At 51.7% G+C, this 24,299-nt stretch overlaps 2 protein-coding genes across 2 annotated transcripts in view; one reads left to right on the top strand and one right to left on the bottom strand.

Moving 5' to 3' along the window:
- The window catches only part of RSPH14 (radial spoke head 14 homolog), a 79,785-nt gene extending 77,693 nt beyond the window's left edge, over positions 1 to 2,092 (bottom strand). Inside the window, exons 1-2 of the mRNA XM_008057519.2 lie at positions 1,868 to 2,092; positions 1,119 to 1,221 (exon numbers count right to left, since the gene is read on the bottom strand). Coding sequence (XP_008055710.1) covers positions 1,119 to 1,221; positions 1,868 to 2,066 — 302 coding nt within the window. The 5' untranslated portion in view covers positions 2,067 to 2,092. The remainder of the gene's footprint in view (positions 1 to 1,118; positions 1,222 to 1,867) is intronic.
- A 1,115-nt stretch (positions 2,093 to 3,207) lies between these two features.
- Positions 3,208 to 23,621, top strand: RAB36 (RAB36, member RAS oncogene family). Its single transcript, XM_021712039.1, has 13 exons — positions 3,208 to 3,228; positions 3,312 to 3,532; positions 5,823 to 5,989; positions 6,769 to 6,848; positions 11,011 to 11,102; positions 12,867 to 12,932; positions 13,414 to 13,515; positions 16,182 to 16,246; positions 17,848 to 17,899; positions 18,659 to 18,740; positions 18,923 to 19,013; positions 20,849 to 20,968; positions 21,453 to 23,621. Exons 1-13 carry the CDS (start codon positions 3,208 to 3,210, stop codon positions 21,512 to 21,514), a joined length of 1,221 nt encoding a protein of 406 aa, XP_021567714.1. The 3' UTR covers positions 21,515 to 23,621.
- Positions 23,622 to 24,299: the final 678 nt, after the last annotated feature.

Raw genomic sequence — 24,299 nt, 5'->3', positions numbered from 1 at the left:
GCCTCAGCCTTCCAAGTAGCTGGAACTACAAGCGTGTGCTACCACGCCCGGCTAATTTTTGATTTATTGTAGGGACGAGGTCTCACCAAGTTGCCCGGGCTGGTCTCAAACCCGCGGGCTCAGGTAATCCACTCGCCTCGGCCTCCCAAAGTGCTGGGATTACAGGCTGAGCCACCGAGCCCGGCCAGGTTTTATTTTTAATACAAAGTAAAACTAGCAATCCCTGGTGAAGAGAGTGAGCTAAGCTGACAGAAAGTACCTCAAATCTGCTGCCCCAACTCCTAGCTAAAATGCCAAATGAAATATTTCTTTTTTATTATTTTTTATTTTTTTAGAGTCAGGATCTCATTCTGATGTCCAGGCTGGAGTGTAGTGGCACAATCATAGCTCACTGCAGCCTCGACCTCCTGGGCTCAGGCGATACTTCCACCTCAGCCTCCTGAGTAGCTAGAACTACAGTGCCACCAGGCCTGACTAATTTTTTTACTTTTTTGTAGAAATAAGATCTTACGATATTGCCCAGGTTGGTCTTGAACTCCTGGGCTCAAGCAATCCTCCTGCCTTGGCCTCCCAAAGTGCTGGGATTACAGGTTTGAGTCACCACACTCGGCTAGAAATATTTCTTAAATATAAAATGTGAAGCCGTGTTTACACAGGAAAGAGACATTTACAGGTGCCAAAACCAAGGAGAACCTCAGCGTCATGAGGTGAGGCCACTAGTTCAGACCCGATGTGCACTTTGAAGCTGGTATTTTAACATCAGCATGAGGACAGGAGCCAAAGCCACAGGCCCTATGAAGCCTCCTTTCCTCCCATAAAAAGCTAAGAAAAAGCAAAATTGTTGCAGATGTGGAATCTGAACTTGCTTTCCACTTTCAAAGTAGGAAGCTCAGAACTAGGAACTAACATAAAAATTAGCCTGGAACAGAAAGCCCCATTAGGCCCCAACAGAGGTGACCAAAACTACCCCACAAAGAGGCCTGCTCTGGCCAAACAGAAGTCCCACCAAAGACCAGTGCCACAGAAAAAACATCAAAACACTCAAGGTGATTCAAGGGCATCTGCCCAGAGAAGGGCTACTGCATAGTATAACACTGGTTTCCAGAACAGCAGCCCACCTGCCTATGTTATGGGTTGCCATGTTGTAGAGCACCTCGGTGGTCTTTATCCTCACCATGTTGTTGCTATCTTTTAGCGAAGCTTTCAGGCTCTCCAGGAAGCCTATGAGGCAAAAAATACAAAAGTAAAACTGAATGTCTGCCAGTCTCAGAAATCAGCTAATCCAAAAGTTAGCAGGTGGGCCAGTGTTGGGCAACAAGAGGTACCAACATTCTAGTGCTTTGGGGCGTTGGGTAATCATGTTGGTTACACAGCATTTCAGAGTCACTGAAAGGGTTCATATCCAGGAACCATCTCATCTGACCCTCCTCAAGCCTCTCCCTGCATACTTCCTACAGTGTCTTCTCTCAAAATCTGCCATAAGGTTAAGACAATGGCCTTTGCCATTTTTTTGACTCCAGAAGAGATGTGAGGTCCAATTATAGCCCTGTCCCAAACTAGTCACATGACCTTGAGTGGGTTACACCTAGGGAGATACCAGATTTATCAAATAAAAATTTTGGTATACTTACTTATCAAGGAACCATCATAGACTCACACCCCTTCCCTAGAACTTGGTTTTCTTACCTCTTGGTTGAGGATTTGTCCTCCCTCACTGGTGGTTGCTATGAGAACTAAGATAACTCCGGCACTGCACTTGGAGTGGAGTTGGCCTGGACCAATAGCAATCCTTATTACTGAAGTTCTACCCAGTAGCCAAGGCCATGCTAGGACCCCAGTCATGGTCACTTGGTTGCGACACTCTCACCTATTCTGATGGCTTCGTAGACATATTCAGGGTCGTGCATGAGATCACACAGGGCCATGAGGGCTTTCTGCCTCGTCAGCAGGTCCTCTGAGTTCAGCTCCTCATTCAGCTTGGGCAGGGCCCGACAGCCATAGGCAATGGCAGCCTGGGTGGGGTTGATATTGGGGGGCAGATACGTGGAGATCTGAGCATGGGCCATCTTTCCACAACTACAAAGGACTTTGAAAACGAAGCTCTGCAGAAACCAAAAAGCTGTCATTACTACCATTGTGATTTAGAACCTACTTCTCATCTGATCCTCAAAACTGTGAAGGCAGGTGGGTGGGCATTTTTATTTCCATTTTACAGAAGAACAAACAGGCTGAGAACAATGAAGAGATTTGTTCACAGTGAAGGTAAGTAGCAGCCCAAATTGCAAACTCCAGGGTTCTCCCATGCAGTAATGCTTGACAAAAGAAAAAGCTACTGATACTTTACAGACTAGGTCTTCAGTCAAAGGCACCAAAAGGACAAAACAAAACAAACAAGCAAAACCCAAGATGGTCACACCATTTAAAGCTTATCTTGTGCAAGAAATAACTAATACCCAACTCAACGACCTCATTAGGAAGGGACTTGTATTTTCCATATTTTACAAATGAGGAAACTGAGGTTTGGGCCAAGGAGCTTGCTGGTGGTCACAGAACTGTTAAAGCTAGGAGCCAATGTTCAAATCCAGGTCTAGTTCCTTCACTGCCAGGTACCCACATTCCAATGCTTCCAACACATCCATGAAAATGAATTAAGGTTAAAAGATTATTTATTTTATTTTTAAGGACAAGGTCTCATTATGTTGCCCAGGCTGGACTCAAACTCCTGGACTCACTCGATAAAGGGTGATTCATTTTTATTACACACATACACCCTTTGAGCAGCTATAGGTAGTTAAGGTTTAGCAGTTAAGAACTGGCTCCTGGCTCCAGACCCAGGCCATAGGCGGCCCTTGGTAAGTTAAATCCTCTGTGTTGTTCTGCAGCTGCAAAGGTGAGGTGATAATAGTACCACCTTCCCCCCCTCCCAGACTTGTCATATTAACTGATACACATGAGCTCGGAATACCAGGACTCCAGACATGTTGGCTGTGGTCATTATGGTTGCTACTGCATTTGGTGGCATGGACAGGTCCCAGTCCCGTAAGAACCTACTCTAGTAAGAGGTGAGCCATACTTTTTGACACGGGGCACCAGAAAACAAGAGGAGGAGAGGGGGCCGGCCTCCGAGGGACGCGGCCATATTTGATTTGGGCGCCCTTCCGCGAACGGTATGCGCGGGGGTCAGGGCACTCTCCTCCTCTAAGGGGTATGAACTCCGGGAGTCCGCGGGTGAGGGGTCTTAATTTAGGGTATGGGGACACGGGCCAGGTGTGAGTGGGACTGGGTGGGTTACGGGGTTCCCCTGTATCCAGGCAGCTGTTCCGCCGCCGCCGCCTCACCTGCCTCAGCGCGCGCAGTTTCCCAACTCCCTCCGCACGCAGCGCGCGCCCGTTGCCAGGCGACCAAGTTGCCAAGCGACCCTAGAAGCGTCCGCCGCGCCGCACTCTGACCACTCGGCGCCACCGCGCAGGCCCGAACAGCCTTGTGCTGGGGCAAGCTGCAAATGGGAACAAGAATATGTTACAGGGTTACTGTGAGGACCAGAGGCGGCTCAGCTTTGTTCCAGGTACAAAAGGGAAGGGAAGGAAGGGATTTATTTACGTCCTTCTCAGTACTGGACACTTTGCATGCCTTTGATCCTCAGAGTAATCCCACGAGGTGGTAACATTATCCAGTTCAGGGCCAAGAACGTCAGAGAGGTTCAGTAGCTTCCCCTAAATCCCACAGGCCTAATCGCAGGACTGCCTAGCCCTGGCGCACCCGCCTTCGTCTGCAAGGTGACCGCCTGGTAATGACAAAGGTTGGCCTTTGCATTGGACACCGCTAGCCAGAGTGGTTTTTCTCAAAAGCAAGCCAGACCTAGCCACCACCTGCATAAACCTCCCCCGCATGGCTCCCCACAGGTCTCAAGCCTGAGTCCAAACTCCTAGCCTACTGTTCAAGTGCCTTGGAGATGGCTTTCTGCAGCCATAATGTACTGTCTTTTAATCCCTCAAATGGCCAGTTCTCTCCCACAACCTAAGCTGCCTGTAGCACCAACTACCTCTTTGTTCTTCAGGACACAACTTTGTGGACACTTCCTCCATGAAGACTTCTCCCTAAAGGAGTGAAGGACATACCATTCCAAAATATACTGAATTAGTATATTGATTATTTCAAGTTGACAGCATTGGGGAAATTGTAGTTTTAAAAGCGTTAGTTGATCTGTCTCTTACTACCTGTAGCAAGCCATAAAGATTCTCTGGGAGAGGTACCCTCCCCACACCACAGTGAGAAAATAGCCCTTATCACCAGAGACTGGAAATTGGGGCTACAATGGGCCTGAATAAATGTACTTAACGAAGTAACCCTTATTTTCCATCAGTTTTACACCCCCGTTTATCTCCTAGTGTTTCCCCTAGAATGTACTACCCTTAGCCAGATCCCCTTTGTCCTGTCACTTCTCATATTTATCGTTTTGTGTTTAAAATGTATAGAAGCACCTTTCTTTGGTCACTTTTTCAGACTTCACTCTTCTGTGAACATCTCCTTGTACATGTAAAACTAAGAAAATCTGTATGCTTTCCTCTTGGTAATCTGCCTGGTGTCAGTTTGATTTCTAGATCCAGTCAGAGCCAACTTAAGAGCTATGGGAGGGGGGACGGGGGTTGGAAGTGATCTCCGGCTTCCCTTTATCCCTAAATCCAAATTAGTAAGTGATCCCACAGCTTAATTCCCCCTTCTTCTAAATCCCATTGGCACACTCCCTACTTTTAATTTTCTTTTTATTTCTCTGTTTCCCCTAGCTTCTCTGAGTGAGGACACCATGTCAGTTCAATTTTCTTCTCCCACCCCATTTGTCCAACTCTTGGCACTCTACGGTGTGGGCACATCTCCTAGGCCAGGGTCACCAGGACAACGTGTCCCCCGCCCCCTCCCCCTGTTCCCCCAACATGTTCTGCAGCCCAGGCCCTCCCTCATTTCAAACCAGGAGGCTTTCAGTAAATGTAGAGCAAATGAATGGTTAATGGACTAATCAAGCTTTACAATCTAAAAGCAGTCTCACCATCTCAAGTAATCTTAACAACAAACCCTTGAAGTAATCAGATCCATATTTAGCTGAGTAAACTGAGGTAGAGCAATTCACCTAAGTTCACCCATCTAAGTCAGCAACCTTAGCAGTGAAACTCATTACAAGGCATCAAACACTAGCCTCCAGCATATTTAGCTTTAAGAGTTAAAGATGACTGACTTAGATCTGTGTACCAAGGATCCCATACTGTGGTGAAGAAAAATAAAGAAGCTGAATCAAGGAGGTTCTCAAAGCTGGGAACCTCGGATCTCTCCTAATCTGGTTCCACAATTTTATTAGGAACTCTGGAGGCCATCTAGCCCCACACACCTCATTTCCAAACCGAAACTAGCTCAGAGGAGCCCACTGACTCAGGTCAACTTTCTAACAGCCACTGATTTTTTAAAATTAATTTTTAAATTAATCTTTCAAAAAGCAATAAGGAAATTAATTTTATAGCAAGAGCTTTAGAAATCAGGCATGTCATAGTCAGACAACATTGGACTCAGAACAAGGCAGATTAAGGTCGGTAGGTGATAGGCATGTCCATTCCTTGCCACAGCAAGAACTCTGCCACCAGCCCTCAAGCAGGGCCCCACCTAGAGCCCCGGATCCACCCTCTGGCCTCCCTGGCCCCACCTATCCATCACCGCCCCTGTTGTCATGGTGATCTGCGCTCCTGCGGTATCCTAGAGTCTCTCTGCCGACAGCCCCGCCCAGACTCCAGGGAGCTCTCGTAGCTACAGTAATCGCCGGTGCCAGCTGCGTGCAGGACTCTTGACTGTCAGTGCCGCCCAGACCTCGCCCTTAACGTCGGCCATTCGTCAGACGCCATTCGTCAGACGCCCGCCTGTCCCGAGTGCCCTCGTCGCCATGGTGATCGCCGCTGCGGCCCAGGACTAGGCCGCGCGGAGCCCTCAGCCTTCGCAGCAGCTACGGGTGAGTCCTCCCGCCCCCTTTGTCCGACCCTCGGCCCTCCACTGTGTGGGCACGTCTCCTAGGCTTCGGTCGCGAGGACGACGCGTTCCCCGCCCACCCCCTACCCCTTCCAAAGCGTTCTGTGGCCCGGGCCCTCCCTCATTTCTTGAACTTTCACTCTGGGCCAGGCCAGTGCTGGTCCCCGGAAGGAGAATAACCGGGTCAGATGGAGGAGGACAACAGCAGACCTTACCCAAGGCTACCCTAGTGGGTAGAGGGGGATGGACAAGAAAAAGGGAGGGAGGACTGTTGAGTTCGCTTGAGGGGACAGATGCTGGATGGGGTGAGGAATTTGAGGGTAAAGGCCTGCTGGCTGACACTTAAGACACCCAGCCCACTTAGCGCCTTCAATCTTTAGAGACTAGGAGCAGGAGCCCCCTCCCCACTCTACTTTCACACCTAGGCTGTGACCCACACAGCCTAGGCGTGGAAGTGGTGTCTGTGCCAAGCGTCACACTCCAGTGTGGTAAGCTCAGAGAGGGACCCCTGCTCAATAGACACCTGTCATTGGAGAGGGTGGACCCAGGTCTTCTGACTCCCAGACAGGGCAGGGCAGTCCTGGTATACCCACACCTGCAGATTGACTTCCTGTGTCCAGATGGCCACTACCTGATATTTCAAACACGGAAGGAGGCTTGGATCTGTTTTAAAGCGATAAAAAGTTAGACAGAAATGTATGGATGCATCCCCAGGGATTTGCACAGCTTCCTAACTCTCTTTTCTCTGGTTGGGTCCACAAGACTCTGGAAGAATGAGGTCCTCCCTAACACCTTGGGGATCCCCTGTGAGCCGGGACCACATCATCTCCAGCTTCCCTAAGGTAGAGTTATTATGCTCTCCTGACCCTGAGACCACATCAGCACTTCCCGGTCTGCACTCACCCCAAAAATAAAACAGGTAAAATTAAGGACGTCTGTCTGTCATCAGATTTACAGGCTTCTCCTTGAGAAGGCGAGATACTGAGCATTGACTGCAAGAAGGGCCAGCAAGTTAATGGTGAAACCAGGTAGCAGTGTGGCATGAAGTTTATAAGGACTACAACTTTGCAGGCAGACAGTCCTGGGTGTAAATCTTGCTCTACCATTAAACTGTGTGACCATGGGCAACTTATTCAACCTCTTGGAGCTGCTTCCCCACTCATGGCAACCTGGAGATCCCGTGCAGTCGTGATTGCTGCTGTTCCTCATTATCATTACTGTTATAAAACAACATTCTAGTTTCCAGAGTCCAAATCCAGAGCTCTTTCCCTTTGCCATTCTGCCTTCCATTTCACCAAAAATGTATAGCTCTATTCATCTGCACTAAAATCCAATATCAGCTGCAGCAGGGACTGCAGATCAGTACAACCTCTGTAGGGGCAGTGGGACAATGTTTACCAACATGGCAAATGCCCCTGCCCTCTGAACTGACCTCCCCATGTATAGGAATTTACTCTGCAGATGTCCTGGCATGGATGTGCCATGTGCACAAGGACAGGTGCTACAGCAGTCTATAAAAACAGAAGGTCAGCCAAGTGCAGTGGCTCAAGCCTGTAATCCCAGCACTTTGGGAGGCTAAGGCGAGATGATTGCCTGAGCTCACAGGTTCAAGACCAGCCTGGGCAACATAGTAAAACCTCGTGTCTACAATAATTTTTTTTTTTTTTTTAATTAGCCAGGCGTGGTAATGCGCGCCTATAGTTCTGGCTACCTGGAAGGCTGAGGCGGAAGGATCACTGGAGCCCAGCAGGTCAACGCTGGGGGGGGGGGGCGTGAGCATGCCTGTGTGACAGAGTAAGACTTCAACTCAAAAAACAAAAAAACCAAAAAAACCAGAAGGTCAGATGTAACATAAATGTCCTTCAAGGAGGCTGGTTAAACAAGTAACACTACTTTCTGGCACAGATGAGGAACGAGACGCCTCCTCAGGGCTGACATGTGTGAGGGCTAAAGTGCCCTTCAGATTTGTTTAGTAAAAACACCCAGGTCCAGGTACAGTGGCTTGCACCTATAGTCCCAGCACTTTGGGAGGCCGAGGCAAGAGGATTGCCCAAGCCCAGGGGTTCGAGACCAGCCTGGGCAATTGGTGAGACCTCACCTCTACAGTATATCAAAAAATTAGCTGGGCATGGTAGCACATGCTGTAGTTCTGGCTACTTGGAAGGCTGAGGCAGAAGGATAGCCTGAGCCCAGCAGGTTGATGCTGGGGTGGCCGTGAGCATGGCACTGCACTCCAGCCTGGGCAACAGAGTGAGACTCTAACTCAAAAAATAATAAATAATAAATAAAACACCCAGAATAGAGTAAAGCATACTTCTGCGTGTGTAAAATCAAGGAGCAAGAGAAAAAAATATCTATGTCTGTTTATACATGGAGAAAAAATTTCTGCCTAAGTCCCCACTGTCAGTGGTTGCCTCCGTGTGGCTTGGGACAGGTGTGGAGGAAGAGCTTCTCTCCACAGAATGGCCTTTTGTATCTTTTTGATTCTGTGCCCAGACTGGTAAGGAGGCGCTGACTGCAGAACCTGGTTATTTGAGGCCTGTGGCCATTTCTTCTTCCTCCTTCTTTACTTTCCTCCTGAGTTCTCTCTTCACACACCCACAGAGAAGGCCTTTGTAACTCAGACCTCAAACAGTTCTCCCCAGGTTTTCCATCTCAACAGAGGCTCAGTTGCCTTCCCTATGGAGCTTGACAGTGGTAACTGGGAATGATGGAGACTGGCAATTTGTGAGCCAAAAGGAAGGGAAGCGTGATTGACACAAAACAGTTCAGGTCTCATGGGACAAAGGATCCCCATCGACAGAGCAGGACAACAAGGATCAGAGAGGTAGGGAGGTTGCCTGTCATTGCACAGCTGGGCATGGTGGAGCTAAGCTAGGATTTGACCCGGCTGTGTCTGGTCCCCTACTTCCCTACCCCAGGGAGGCATCCTGGGGCATCTGTCCTGTTCTCACAGAAGGCGAGATTCTCCCTTCCTGCCTGCAGTGGTCAGGGGTCACAGGCCACTGCTGAGTAAGTTCATCCTCCACCCCAGTGTCATACCACTTGAGACTGAGAAATCTGTGGTGAGGTCAGGCTGGGTCCACAGAGTGCTGCTTGGACAAGTCGTTTCCTTTACTTTGTGTGCCTCAGTTTCCCAGCCTCTAAAATCAACTCACACTTCCTACCCTGTGGCCTTTCTTACCAGTTCTCTCCAGTTGTCCAAAACTGTGAGATTCCTCTAGTGACCACTGTATGTGGATCGGCCCCCCAGCTTGAAGCTATCATGGAAGTTGACAGGAGAAACCCACTAGCTTTGTCATGACGTAGCTGACACTCTTCTTTTTCCTTTTTTTTTTTTTTTTTTTGAGTTGGAGTCTCACTCTGTCGCCCAGACTGGAGTGCAGTGGCTGCTCCTGGCCACCGCAGCCTCGACCTGCTGGGCTCTGGCAATCCTTCCGCCTCAGCCTTCCAAGTAACTGGAACTACAGGCGTGCACTACCATACCCGGCTAATTTTTTGATTTATTGTAGAGATGAGGTCTCGCCAAGTTGGCCAGGCAGGTCTTGAACCCGCAGGCTCAGGCAATCCACTCTCCTCAGCCTCCCAAAGGTACGGAATTACAGGCTGAGCCACCGAGCCCGGCTAGCTGACACTCTTCTACACAAAAGTGGACTGTTGGATTAAGCTGTTCACCTATATTCAGTTACTCCTCCAACAGCCACATGAAAAGGTACTGTTATGAGCATCCCCATTTTACAGATGAGGAAACTGGGACTCAGGCAGTTTTCTCAACTTGCTCTTGCTCCTCCCCCACTCCCTGCTGCCTCAATCACAACTGGAGGTGAAAGGGCAGATGGGTCAGGGAAGAACCCAAATCCATGCCTGAAAACCTGTAAGAGACACTAGGGCTGGAGAGGAGAACTGTGGCTCCAGGAAGTGCCTGGAGTGATAGAGCAGTGGCGGGGTGGCACCGTTGCCATGCACAGATCACACCAGCAGCCTCAACGGTACCCTTCTCACATTCTTGCTATGTTCCATACTTTAGTTTGTTTCACATCATTTATTTATTTATTTAATTTATTTATTTATTTATTTTTTTTTAGAGACAGAGTCTCACTCTGTCTCCCAGGCAGGAGTGCAGTACTACGATCACAGCTCCCTGGAACCTCGAACTCCTGGCCTCAAGTGATCCTCCTGCCTCAACCTCCCAAAGCACTAGGATTATAGCCACTACACCCAGTCCATTTTTTTCTAATTGTAAAACAAATGTGCAGTCAACATGAGTCATCACATCTTAATAGCCACGAAATTTATTGAGCAGTTAGTATGTTCCAGGTTTACTCTGTACTGATGGCTTTACAAACATTGTCTTATTTCATGCCCCCAAGTCTCTGGTGGGGAAGTTAAAGTTCAGAATAATTGGGCAACTGCCCAGGGTCACACAGCAGGTAAGGGTGGTAGGAGTGTATGCAATTCTTCCTGATGCCGAGGCTTGTGCTTTTAAACCACTGCTCAGGTCTGCCTTCCAAGAAATGTGGAAAGCAGAAAGTGCCTTCTAAGACATTTTTCAGGCACATATATGTATATTTTTAAAACAGAAATGGCATCAGAGATCCATAGACAGTATGGAAAGATCTTGGAGCCAAAAGGGCCCTCCCTGCTCACCCCTCATTTCACCCAGAGAGGGCCAAGGCCCAGAGAAGGCAGAAGTCTGTCACATTCATGCAGCAAGGGGACAGCAACCCAGGTGAGACCAAGATCTCCTGCCTGGGCTCTTTGATTTGGCCCAGCCCCTCTAGACTCACAAGTCCCCGAAGCCTTGGAGCCTCGGGATTGGGGAGACAGAAGATGAACATGACAAGGGGATAAGGGAAAGTTAATGAGACTGCCAGATGCTAGAGGCCTGGGAGGGAGGGAAGACTGGTAAGTAAGTCACCACCTTACTGCTGAGCTCCAGGGATGGAGCCTCAGCTTTGCAGGTTGATTTTTTCTGTTCTTTGCATCATTTCTGTCTCTTTGCAGTGGTACACACCTGATGCCTGCCTGCAGCTCAAGGAGAACTTCCACAGGCAGGTCAGCGCAGCCTGCCAACTCAGGAACACAGGGACTGTTGGGTGAGCCTGCAGGGCATGGGTGGAGGAGGAGATGGTGGGAAAAACCGTACACATGAATGTGTGAATGAAGGAATGAACAAAAATGAAATACACAGGCGAGGCGCATGCAAGCCAGTACAGGGCTGAAGATTGTGGGATTTTTATCTGGCTTCACTTGACACACCTCTTCCTCAGTAAGTCATGCAGGTAAACTTTCAGCCTGTGATCTTAGCACAGATCCATTTCCTATGTCTGGAATGTCTTTCCTAATCCCCTCACTTCCCCTTCCCTTCAGGTCTCCCTTCTTTGACCTCCACTGCCCCTCCCGCTAGCCTGGGCTGGGTGGGATGCCCCTCCTGTGTGCTCTTGTGCCCCAAGAACTTATCTCACAGAATTGCACCTTTGCCTGTCTGGATTCCTCACTGAACCTGACCTAAGAGGGCAAGGACTGTGACTGTCCTGTCCCTGCCTCGGCAGAACCTGCCACCACCAGCAGAGATTTTTGCAGCAGTCGTTCCTTCTTTTAACAAACCCCTCACCCTGAGGAGTTTGCAGTCCTCTAGGAAGTTGACTGAGCTCACAGGTGTCACACAGGTATGGTGAGGCCACCAGAAAGCCCAGCTCAAGAGTCTCCAAGCTACACAGAGTGAGGCAGAGTTCAGGTCAGAATGGCCAGAGTAGCCGTGGTAATAGGATGGGTAAAGGCATCATTTGGGGAATGCCAGTGCCATATCAGGTGCCATACAGAGATGACCTCCTTGACCCCTCATAGTAGCACTGGACATGGAGACACTGAGACACAGAGGGTGCAAGACTGCTGCAAGACCTTGCCAGTACCTTTACTGCTTCATCTGAGAAATGGAGTCAGATGAAGCCATCCTAGAATGAGAAGGCCATCTGGGAGCAGGGTAGACACAGCCCCTGCCCACATGGACGTAGAGAGGTAAACTGCAGGCCAGGTCACCTGCTGCCTGCAGGTGGAGAAAGTGCCTGTCAAATGTTTACCCAAGTCGGTTGCTGTGATAATTGAGCATCTTTGAGCTGCAGAAACTCTGAAAGTATTGTCAACAGGCATGGTGGCATGTGCCTATGGTCCTAGCTACTCAGGAGGCTGAGGCAGGCGGTTTGCTTGGGCCTAGGAGTTTGAGACCAGCCTGGGCAACCTAGCAAGCATCCACTTCTACAAAAAAACACTCCCAGAAAAAGGCTGCTGCTGAGTGCAGGACACACACAGAGGGTAAGGGTGACAGCTGCTCTGGGTGAGCAGTATCCCCAGAAAGCAAGAGCCTCAAATTTACCTCAAGCCCCAATGTATGGATCCTGAGTCCTGTTCATGTCAGGCCCCTTGGCCTGTCTGTTTCTTGTGCCAGTGTCTCTCGGCCCTATGTCTGCATCTTTTGTACAGCTCCCTGCTAGCTTGGACATGCCATGGCTCTTACTTACCACAGACCCACCTTGGGCTTGTGCCTCTACCCCTTGGCCCGTGACTCAGCCTCTTGTCATGCCCATTTCTAATTCTCAGGACAGGAACTTTTTAGTCAAGTGGGCTCAGGGGTGCAGCCCCAGGCAGAAGAGTCCCCAGAACAAACACAGGCTCTCTCATCCTCCCCTCTGAGGGTCAGAGAGAGAGGACAGACTGTCTCAGCAGGGTGGCCCATTCTGCTTTCAAGAATGAGGGGTGGCTCATCAGCAGAGTTCTTAGAGCTCAGGGAAGGAAGGGCCTGTCAGTGTTTGAGGATGTTTTTAAAACCATGGCCGAGAGCAACATGGACATATTTTTCACAGGCTCAAACTCTCCAAGGTGGTAGTCGTTGGTGACCTCTACGTGGGGAAGACCAGCCTCATCCACAGGTATGAGGCTTCCTTGGCCCTGTTGACCACGCCTCCCGGCACCAGGTTGTCACACCCTTGCCTAGAGGCCCAGGTAATGGTGTCATAGTGGGAACTGTGTGGTTGCAAGGAGATGCTTTGGCTCAGCCTGGTGGGAGCAGAGGGGCGGGGTTGCAAGAAACTGGGGAGATGGTAGGGTTAGTCAGGAGCCTGGCATTCATCACATGTCCCGTGGGGCCATGAGCTCACCCCTCCACTGCCCTCCCTGCAAATGTACAGTTAGCTTTACTCTTTCTGAGCCACAGAGTTTGCCTTCTGGGTTCCCATAGCCTCCCTTCCCCCACATTGTCCTTGTTGGCTAACCTGCCTGTCCACTGCCTCCGTGGGCCTTCTCTTCCTTATTGCTCCTCTCTTGGTGGACCTTACTTGCCTCCAGACTTTCACTGTCACGAGTGAGCTTTTGTGCACATTACCTCTCTAGTGACTTCCTCACCTCCCACAGGTTTTGCAAGAATGTTTTTGACCGAGACTACAAGGCCACCATTGGGGTAGACTTTGAAATTGAGCGCTTTGAGATCGCCGGGATTCCCTACAGCCTCCAGATGTGAGTCACTGGTTCCCCCTTGTCCTGTGGGTGGGCTTCCTAGAGACACCTGGGAAAGGCCTTGGGGAGCTTCTTCTCCACTACGCCCTGTGTCAGCGAGGACTCACCACAAGTAGGGCTGGGGACGTGTGAAACCAAGTTTCCTGACTCCCTGAGTCCCTGGACACTCCCTCAGTCCCGATGGTTGTCTCGTTTTGGTCATCAGATTTGGGGAATGTCCTCACAGCCTGACCTCCCTGATGGCCCCACATCTGCCAGGGTGGGTCCCTCCCCAGGTCCTGACTCCAGCCATCCCCCACCTGGATCTCCTGTGACCTTACTCACAAGACCAATGGAATGGTCTCTAGCAAGTCGCTTCTGAGCTCTGAGGCTCTGTTTCTACTCTTAAAATGGGTCCAAATTCAGTCCTTGCATGCAAGACTTGGGAAAGAAGGGTTGAGGTAGAGGCTGTACCACCCACATCCTTCCTCAGGCCTGAAGCACCCATCTTCTTCCTCACACTACTGCCCACCCTCCTGCTCCCCTGCCTCCCTTTCCTTCCGTCTCTGTCTGTCTGTCTTCTTCCCTGCCAGGACCCAGGCATCTACCTTCAGTGGTCCACCGGCTTTAGCCTCACTCTGTTTCACCTTATAATAGCCCTGGGTCTTCCCAGGGCTCGCCCTTTCCCACCCTGACCGAGTACCTCACTCTGAACCTGGCCTTCCCTCTCCTTTAGCACCTGGAGGATGCTGAGAGCCTGTGGCTCCAGCCCCCTAGCTCTCCTGTGTGTCTGCAGATCCTGGGACATGAGCTTCTAGCTCTGTAAAGACAATACCCCCTCCTCTAAGGACTTCTCAGCCCCTGTGTGGCACTGGAGTAGAGGATAACAAATCCTGCTTGAGGGAGAGTACAGGGTCAGGCCAGAGCAGAAGAGACTGGGAAAACACTGGACTGCAGGACTCAGGGATCTGGAGAGCTGAGGAGAGCAAAGAGTCAGTGGAAGAGGCCCAGCTGGAGCCATGGGAGAGTGGTCGGTGATTGGGCTTTTTGCTGATGTGACCACAGGCCATATCTCATGAGAGGACCCAGGACAGAACAGAGGCACTCTTCTGGCTCTGCCTCTCATATTCTTACATTGAGGTCATTGCTAGCCTCCCAATGGGCCCATCTTCAGACTACCACCCCTAGCTCCTCCCCAGTCTTCTTCTGAAATGAAAGAAAATATTAATGAATTAATGAAAGAATGAAGCCAAAACATTCTGCATCGTGCTGGATCACTTGAAAAAAAAAATCAGACCACTCATGCCTTGTTTGTGGCTTGTCTACTTTTCAGTTTACGGGGAAAATTTTAATTTTGGCTTGTTGGCTTTTTTTTGTGTGTGTGTGTGTGTCAGAGTCTCACCCTGTTGCCCATGCTGGAGTACAGTGGCACAATCACAGCTCACCACAGCCTCAACCTCCTGGGCTCAGGCAATCCTTGTGCCTCAGCCTTCTAGTAGCTGGGACTATAGATGTGCATCACCAGGCCCAGCTAATTTTCTTTCTTTTTTGTAGAGATGAGGTTTTGCTGTGTTGCCTCGACTGGTCTCAAACTCCTGGACTCAGGTCATCCTCCCGCCTTAGCCTCCCAGAGTGCTGGTATACAAGTGTGAGCCACCACACCTGGCCTTGATCTGTTGACTTTTTTTTTTTTTTTTTGAGTTGTAGTCTCACTCTGTCACCCAGGTTGGAGTGCAGTGACATGCTCACGGCCACCGCAGCTTCTACCTGCTGGGCTCAGGCAATCCTTCCGCCTCAGCCTTCCAAGTAGCTGGAACTACAGGCGTGTGCCACCAAGCCCAGCTAATTTTTTTGATTTATTGTAGAGACAAGGTTTCCCCAAGTTGCCCAGGCTGGTCTCAAACCCGTGGGCTCAGGCAATACTCTCTCCTCAGCCTCCCAAAGTGCCGGGATTACAAGCTTGAGTCACCGTGTCCAGCAATCTGTTGACTTTAGAGAGGGATAAATTGGGGTTGGACTTCCAGACTCAGCCCTGCATAGTGACCACATGCTTTGTTCTAGGCCAGAGTGAGTAGATCTCAGCCTGTGCACCTTCCTCTCTTCTAGACTGCCCGTGGCAAACATCACTAATTGATTGTCACATTCTCAGCATCTTAAGTCCTTCTCAACATGGTGCTCCCAAGAACTGGAGCTAACTGCTCAGAGCTGCCTGTGGGCACCCTCATAGGTACCCCACCCCCACTCTGGGACTTGCAGTGCAGAAGGTAAAGCGATGCCCAGTTGCACATTAGCAAGTGGTAAAGCCACAGCTGGAGGCCCAGCCTAGAACTCCAGCACCATTCACAGGGCACTGCCACATCTTCAAAACAAGCCTTGTCATGGGCCATATGCTCCTTATCAATGTCCCAGTCAGAAGGGATCGAGCTGCAAGTCATTCATGGAAGTAGAATACTAATGCCATGCCCCTCCCCTAGGCACAGTGAATCCAGTGAGAAAAGTGACCCTTAGGAAGGGATTGTGAGGAGCTTGGGCAGTGATAGCTGGCTCATAACAGGCATTTCTTGAAGCCCATGTGACTGGCAGGCCCTCAACTCTCCCACCCAGGGTCCCATAGCCTATTGGCTCAGAGCATTGTGATCACTTCACCTGCTGCCACTGTCTCCCCTTCTCTCTCTTTCATTGCACAGCTGGGACACAGCCGGGCAGGAGAAGTTCAAGTGCATCGCATCTGCCTACTATCGGGGTGCCCAGGGTGAGCAGTGTGCGATGGGCCTCACCCACATCCCTGCTGGACTCCACCTCAAAAAGCCCGGCTCCTCTGCAGAGGCACCAGTTTTCTGTCCTCCAGGACCCACTGAGAAAACACCACCAGTCCACTGCCTGGGAATGGGGAAGCTGCCTTCACCCCAGGGCCTTTGGCTAGCTTTGGCAATCACACCCTTTAGGGACCCTGTGGTGTAGGTGCCAGCTTTAAATCTCAGTCTCAGTCTTTAGCTCAGAAAGATGCTTAGAGAGGGAAATCTTGTCCAGAGGCCCAAAGAAGAGCAGCATCAGACTTCAGGGGAGGTGGGGAGAGGCTGTCCTATCTTAGGAAAGGGCTGGGCCAGAGAGGAGGAGTAGGAGGGACACGATGGGAGGACTAGCAGGTCCTGGGGGGCCAAGGACAGCCTGGGAACTTGGCAGGGCTCATGGTCAGTAGGAGGCAGCAGCAGAGGCTCCCCATGGGACCCCAGGAAGAGACAGAAATTGACTTCAGTGGGAGATGTGAGGGAACTGTCAAAAGTATCCAAAACCAGACTCAAGTCACAACGCACCATTATGTCTACTTTGTGGTGGTGAAAAATTACATTTTCATTAAGGTTTGAAAGAAGCAAAACCAGGAAACAAACCATGAATGCGTCAATGCTGATCACGTTGCCTCCTGCACCTTTTGCTTCTCGGGCCTCTCTTCTCAAGGGGATACCTCCCCCTGGGAATAAGAGGTCTGCCTGGCACATCTCTGCACACAGCTGCCTGGCCACCATCACGCCTGTCCTCAGTTTCCTCCTTGCCTTCCCTCACCCTCTGCCCTGGGAGGAGGCGAGGGCTCTCCTGCTGCCTTTGGCTAAGGTGTGGAGGAAGCCCCAGTCCATCCCTGCTGACACCTCAGAGAGCACAGAGGCAGGCACTTTCTGAGACGCCCTCCCCGCGAGGCTCCCCTCGTCACCCTAACAGGGTTCTGGCCACCCTCAACACCACATGACAGGGCAGGGCCAGTGCCAGAGGAGCTTAGATGTAGAAAGGGCTGCATCTCCTGGCTTTCTGCCCAGCTGGCTCCCAGAAACTGTTTCCCTAAGGCTAGTTGTTGCTACTCGTCATCCTGGCCATAGCTGTCACTGGGTGAAAGTCGGCCTTTGTCAGGCCCCGGACAAATAGCCTTCCGAAATGGCTGCTCTTGTTTAATCCTCCCAGCAACGCGGCGAAATAGAAGTATCGTTTTCCTCAGATGGGGAAACCGAGGCTCTCAGCAGTTGAGGCCCTCATCTGAGCTCCCTTACTATAAGTGGCAGAGGGTCTCTGTCACCAAAGCCCATGTGCTCCACACCTGCCTCGTCCTACTCCCCAGATCCCACCCTGAGGATTTGCTGCCAAGGGCAGGACAAGGAGGGCAGTGGGACAGTGGATCCCAGGGCAGCCATGGGTGTCTCTTCCCCGGCCTTCATCATGGAGTCTGGGGCTGAGTGCCTGGGTAGGCTGCCCAGCAGTTCCTTGGGAACTGGGCTTCTCCTGAGGAGCCAGGAGATGCCCAGGGGGAGCCCCTTTTGTCACACTGTTTGCCTTACCTGTTGCTGCTGGTTTTTTCCATGTGTCCAGTGATCATCACTGCCTTTGACCTCACCGACGTGCAGACCCTGGAGCACACCAGGCAAGTCTGGGCTTGGCGGCCCCTATGGTCCCCCTGGGTACAGGAAGCTCCTGGCAGGGCTTCCAAACCTGGGCTAGTGGGCTGAACCCCTATCCCCACAGTGGGGGTAAGTGACCAGACTCACTTCTCAAAACCAACTGTCCACAGACCACATCTTGTCCATTTGCCTCATTATCCCTCAGGCTGTGTCCCCAGCTGCCTCCGGGTTGAGGCCCGCACAGCCACACCCAGAAGGACCAGCATCTGCTTTAGTACTCTGCTATCACCGTCTTGCAAGTCCTAGTACTTTTTTTCACTTTACATTGGACCCTGAATGTTGTACAGCCAGTCTTGTCTGAAGGGACATGGATTTGGCAACTGTTGTCTTGGGCAGAGAGAACTGGCAAGGGGATGGATTCCGGGAAGCCATCCTGCTTCTGTCAGGATTCGTCCAGCTAGTATACCAAAGCCCTTTCACCTTCCCTGTTTCTGTGGCATTCACATCCAGTGTCTCCCGAACCTGCTTCAGTTGATAAAAGTGCAGGACTCACTGGGTGGGGGCAGAGCCAGGGTTAGGACAGGGTCCTCACCTTCCCTAGCCAGTGTCCTTGTATTCCCACCCCCTGGGGTCCACCAAGGCCCTTCTGGTTTCAGGACCAGCATCCTGCTCAGCCTGCAGGGGCCAAGGGGTCCTAGGGAGGATCTGAGAGCTTTCCCCATCTCCTGTTCTGGGTGGTGGCTAGGTGGTGTCACTCAGCCTGTCTCCCCTCTGCATTCCAGGCAGTGGCTGGAAGATGCACTGAGGGAGAACGAGGCAGGCTCCTGCTTTATCTTCCTCGTGGGAACCAAGAAGGACCTTCTGGTGAGCAGACTGGTGCTTGAGGCTGGTGTCCCTTGGGAAAATGCCTCCCCTTTCAGCTCATATCAGAGGGGAGAGAGGAAAAAGGAGGGAGGTGTCACAGTGGGAAGCAGACAGCTGTCTACCCCCAGGGGCTTCCCTGCAGCCAGGCCAGGATACTGCTTCAGCAAAGGCACTTCTCTCAGTCAGGGGCAGCATGTGAACAGGCAGAAGCAGAGGCCGTGCACCTGGCCAATGAAATGCAAGCTGAGTACTGGTCAGTGTCAGCCAAGACCGGTGAGTGGGGCCCAGACTGTTGCCTGGTGGAGCCAGAACACTGTTTTTGGGCAGGTCCTGCAGGGGCCGCATGCAGCTGTTACCTCTGCATCCATCTTTTCCTTCTGCGGCCGTGGCATGTACTGGTATCACAGCCCTGCCACTGTACTGGTGACTGGTGGTATCTTCTGTTGCCTGAGGTGTCTCTTCTAGGAGGAATAGTGACCTCAGCTTTATGCCATGCCAAGCTGGCACATTCTCTGAGGCAACCACCACAATCACCTGTGAAGCAGGTTCCATTTTATTCATGTGAAGTCAATTCCAGGGCCTCAGGGTGGCAGAGCCTGCATCCAAACACAGTCCTCACCTGTAACCACTGTTCTGTCCTGCCTCCAGCCCTCAGATGTTAGGTGTGTGGCACTGCCTGGCACGTTGACGGGCCCAGTGATAGGGGCTCCCAACCCTTTCCAGTATCATTGTGGCTCACAGCCCTCCAGTTCTCACCTGACCTGCTCCCCACCCAGTCTGGCCCCAGCCCCAGGCAGATGCCCATCTCCAAGCCTCAGTCTCCTCATCTGAAAAGCAGGTAATTCTGCCCATCTCATTTTGTTGTTAATGAAAATATATGTGTTTTGTTTTTTTTTTGCCATGGTCTCATTTTCGCCCATGCTGAAGTACAGTGGAACCATCACTACTCACCACACCCTCAAACTCCTGGGCTCAAGCGATTCTCCCTCTTCAGCCTCCCAAGTAGCTGAGACTACAAGTGCATGCCATCATTCCCGGCTAATTTTTTGATATTTTTTGAAGAGACGAGGCTGTTCTTGAATTCCTGGACTTAAGCAATTCTCCCACTTCAGCCTCCCAAAGTGCTAGGACTACAGGTGTGAGCTTCTACACCCAGCTGGAAAAAAAACATGTTTTAAATTTTAAAAAGCCATATATATTCCTGAGGAAAAATTAGAAAATGCAGAGACACAGAGGGCAGTTGCTGAAAACACAGGTTGTCAGGGAATGAATGAAATGATGTGCAGTGCCTGGCACACGGTAGGCCTCAAGGTTCTGGGGACTCAAGAATTGGGACCAGCAGTCCGTGCCCTGGGCAAGGGCCAATAGCGGACATCTGGCCAGAGACTGGGTGAGCACTGAGGGTTGGTGCCACAGTGGAAGACCACCTCCAGCCCAGCAGAAACACCTGGCAGTGCCATGCCTGGTGCCCTTGGCTGCTCCTTCCCAACAGTGTCCCTCCTATCCTTTGAGACCTGCCTCCTTTATCAGAGTAACACTTCACTGAGTGCTCACTATGAGCCAAGCAGGACCACCCTGAGAAGTTGTGCAGATTGCTAGCTGCACAAGGGCAGTGTGCATGTGGGGGACTGGAACCAACCTGATTCCTGTTGGATAGCCACCTCCACCTGGAGAGGAATGCACAAAAGCTCCATATGTGTACTGGCAGCACATTAATACTTACAGCCCCATTGGACAGGTATGGAAAGTGACAAGAGAGTGGGCACACATCTGTCCTGAGCTCTGCATGTCCCAGCACAAGGACCATAGCAGGTGCTCAGTTGAAACTGGTTGGAAGAGTAGATGCTGGGAAGCAACAGTCTGGGCAGGCAGTGGGGTAGAGGAGGCTGGAGCTGGTGGGAAGCCAGGCCAGTGGGCCCTGCCTGTAGCACTGTACTGCCCACGCAGGTTGATGGGGCTGCGCCTCCCTATGGTCACTGTTACTGTCATGGTTGCTCTAGAAGGGGCCATAGGGCAGCCTCAGAATGGGCCACCTGGCTTCTGCCCCCAAATGTGTCCAGAGTGAGGGCATAGGTGGTCAGGGTCACAGCTGTCTTGTGGACCCACAGGGGAGAATGTGAAGGCATTCTTCAGCCGTGTAGCTGCCCTGGCATTCGAGCAATCCATTCTGCAGGACTTGGAGAGGAGGAACAGTGCCCGGCTCCAGGTCGGCGATGGAAACCTCATCCGTGCGTACAAGCATGGCTGGGTCAGGCTGGGGAGCAGGCTCAAGACTAAAATCCATATCCACCATTCTCCTGTCACCTGAGTCCTGCCATTTTCTTAACTGGTGGCCCTCTGCTGTCCCTTGATCCTCTTCTCTGGGTGTCACCCCAGCCTTAGGCCTGCAGTTTCCCTGACCCCACCTGCCAGTTCAGACATCTTCCCTAGCCTTCCTTGTCTTCCTGACACATGGACCACATGGGACAGGCTGGGTATCCTGGGCTCTGCAGATATGCCCTGACTTCAGCTCTCCTAGTCTGTACCTTTGCCCATTCTGTTCCCCTACCTGAAATGCCCCAGGTCTCTCAGCCTGTGCCAAGTTATCAGGCCTTGAATGACAGACCTAGGAGCTCAAGCTCACAGCTCTGGCTGCAGGCTTGGGAAGGTTCTTGCCCAGAGTCAGCTGTAGGATGCCTGACTGATGCCAAGTTACTCCTTCCCTCCTTTCAGGAATGGCAAGTCCGCCTGAGACTCAAGAGAACAAGATGCCCTCCAGCCTGGGCTGCTGTTAGCCTGAGTCAGAGGCCTCTGTTCCCTGCACCCGCATGGCATCACCTTCCATGACTGTCGAGGTATGACCTGGAGCCCAAGCTCTGCAGTCTGCTGCCCTCACTGTGGAGTCCTGTGTTCCGGTCTCTTCACCCACTCACCATGCTGAGCCCCAGGGTCCAGCTACTTCTCTTTGGTAGGTCGGGAGCCAGGAAAGGCCTCCACTGGCTGCCCCACATTGCCTGAAGGCCAGTCCCACCTGCAGGATTGTCAGACAGTCGCCCTTGACTTTGGGATGCCTCAGGACTGCACCCTTGGGACACTCACCCCTCGCCCATGGCCTGCATCGGCATTCAGCCTTGACACTCTCTCCCAGAGATCCTGGATGTGGCCTCAGGATCCTTCTCATCACAGCATGCCAGGCAACCTGGGCTTATCAAAGTCGGCACCCTGGGAAGATCCCACCTGCCATCCCCCTGCCCCAGGTGTTTCCTGTTGTCAGAAGACTTGCAGTTCTGGGATTTGGAGCTCCGGGCCTCACTGTCCACTGTCCCTCTGCCACAGACCCTCGGGGTCCTTGGGCAGACCTGCCCCTCTTTGGAGAACAATGGGCAGGATGGTCTCTGGGGCCACTTCTGGCTGAAGGACTCTCTCTGGCACCTCCGAAATCCTGGGTCCTGCCCTCCCAGTTTGTGGGCAAGGTTGAGCAGAACAAGCCCCTCAGGCCTCTCTGGCCATCTGGACAGGGATTTGCCTGGCCACGCCGTGGGAAGAAGGCTGCACAGCTGCAAGGGTAACTCCCTCTGAAGCCTTGAGTGGCACTGCCCTGCTCTGGCACTCGTGCCAGGCCCATGCCCCTGATTCCTCCTCATGCCTCTCTCACTGGCCCTCGTGTCTCTTAGGACCTTTGTAATGGCATCCACACATCTGTGAAGGACTTCAGAAGCCCTCCAAAGTCCCCGCCACTTCTTCCTGAACACACACAGTAGGCAGGAACACCCCACACCTCCTCTGCCCTCTGTCTGGAGTGCTTGTTCATGAAGTCTTCTCATTGCATGAACCAGCCCATTTGCCCCACACTCCTGTCGCCCTGGCTGTGCCCACTCATCTCACCCACCTCATGCCACAGGTTGGTGGGCACACCAGACACACCCATCTGCACCCTGTGGATGGTGAGCACTTTACAGGTACATGTTGGTCAGTGCTGATCTCCTAGTGCCTGGCATACCACAGGGGCTGCATAAATGTTCATCAACTCAGCAATCACCAAATATCAGTTAGGGAAGAACACTGGCATCCTTTTCTGTTCATTCCCCCTTCACTATATTTTTAGCTCTTTTATTTTTACATATATACAACACTTCTCTATATAAATCACATTTAAAGAAGTTCCATGCTTAATGTAGAACAAAACAGCGCAAAGCATATAAAATACAAAGTGGGAGCCCCACTCCCTTAGGCCACAATTCCAAAGTATGCTTTGCTAGCAGTTGGGAGGATTCTTTCCAGACCACTCACCCTGACCACACAGCTGCCACTTTGTTGGCTTGTTTCGCCAGAGTGACCTCACCCCGCACACACTGCCCAGCAGCCCACCTTCCTGGTGACCTGCCTGAGCCCCCTCCCTGTGGTGCATGTGAAGCCACCTCCTTCCTTCAGCAGCACCCAGTTCTCGTGCAGAGGGACTGGAGTTCATCTGACCTGCCCCATCCACGAGTCATCCAAGTTGTGACCAGCCTGTAGCATTCCCCAATGATGCTACAGTGATCATCCTTGTAGTCAGAGCTTTGCACTCAGAATTCCCAAATGAGGCCTTGCTGGGCCCTTCTCTGGGCTGCAGCCCCCGGTCTGGTCCACAAGACGCAACCTCTGGGCGACAGCATTGTGGTATATAAGTGAGGACTGGGTTTGCTGGGCGTAACAGAAAGTTTTACAGGTTGGGGGAGTCTGTCACAGTGGGCTGGTGCTCTCCATGGCCCCCTCTCTTGCCCCTTCAGGTCCCAGGATGGGGATGTAATATGGTGTCCTGCTGTTACCTGCTCCCAAACTAGAGCCATGCTGGCTTGTGCACCCCATGCCTCTGTACACGGGCCTTTATGAATAAACTCTCCTCATGTTTCCACAGTGCCATACCAGTTGGTTCCTGCGGTTCCTGGCTGGCAGAGTATGACCTCTCCAATTTTGGTATTTGGTCTGGGGCAGGGGAGAGGGGACAGGACTAAGCTTTCCAGGGAAATGCAAGGGGCACAGTTGTCCCTGGCCCTGCTCTAAGTGATACTACATCTTCTCTGTCAGTGTGGCTTGTGCTCCCTCACTTTGATGTGACAAGTCAACAGAGACATCAACTTCATTATCAACATTTAGCAATGAGTTTCTGAGGCAGAGGCACTTTCTGTTGGTCTTGTCCTGCAGGCCCAGGCAAGCAGCCCCCTGCAGCCAAGGCACAATGAGTGACCACAGTGACTATGTCCAAGTGCTTTAGAAGCATCTTTTCCGTCCTTCTTGTTTCCCCTGGCCCCTTCCCTGCTCTTCATCAGTCTGTCCATCCTTCCATTCATCTGCATCTTCCACTGGAAACACCCTCCTCTCCTGTCACTTCCTGGCTCCCTGGGGTCTACAGTACCAAGCCCACACTCTCACCCTGGCATTAGAGATTCCCTGCCACCCAACCTGGCCCCACTCATCCCTGCAGGCCCCCATACTCCAGCTTTCATTTCTGGTCACAACACAGTCTTTGCAGGTGCCAGACCTCTGTCTAGGGTGCTTTGCTCCTATTCTGTGCCCAACAGCTAGGACACCCCTGCTCCA

Source organism: Carlito syrichta, unplaced genomic scaffold (genome assembly GCF_000164805.1).
Source record: "Carlito syrichta isolate Samal-C Ts95f unplaced genomic scaffold, Tarsius_syrichta-2.0.1 Scaffold87125, whole genome shotgun sequence".
Classification (NCBI taxonomy): Eukaryota; Metazoa; Chordata; class Mammalia; order Primates; family Tarsiidae; genus Carlito; species Carlito syrichta.
This window is presented reverse-complemented; position numbering and strand designations above follow the sequence as displayed.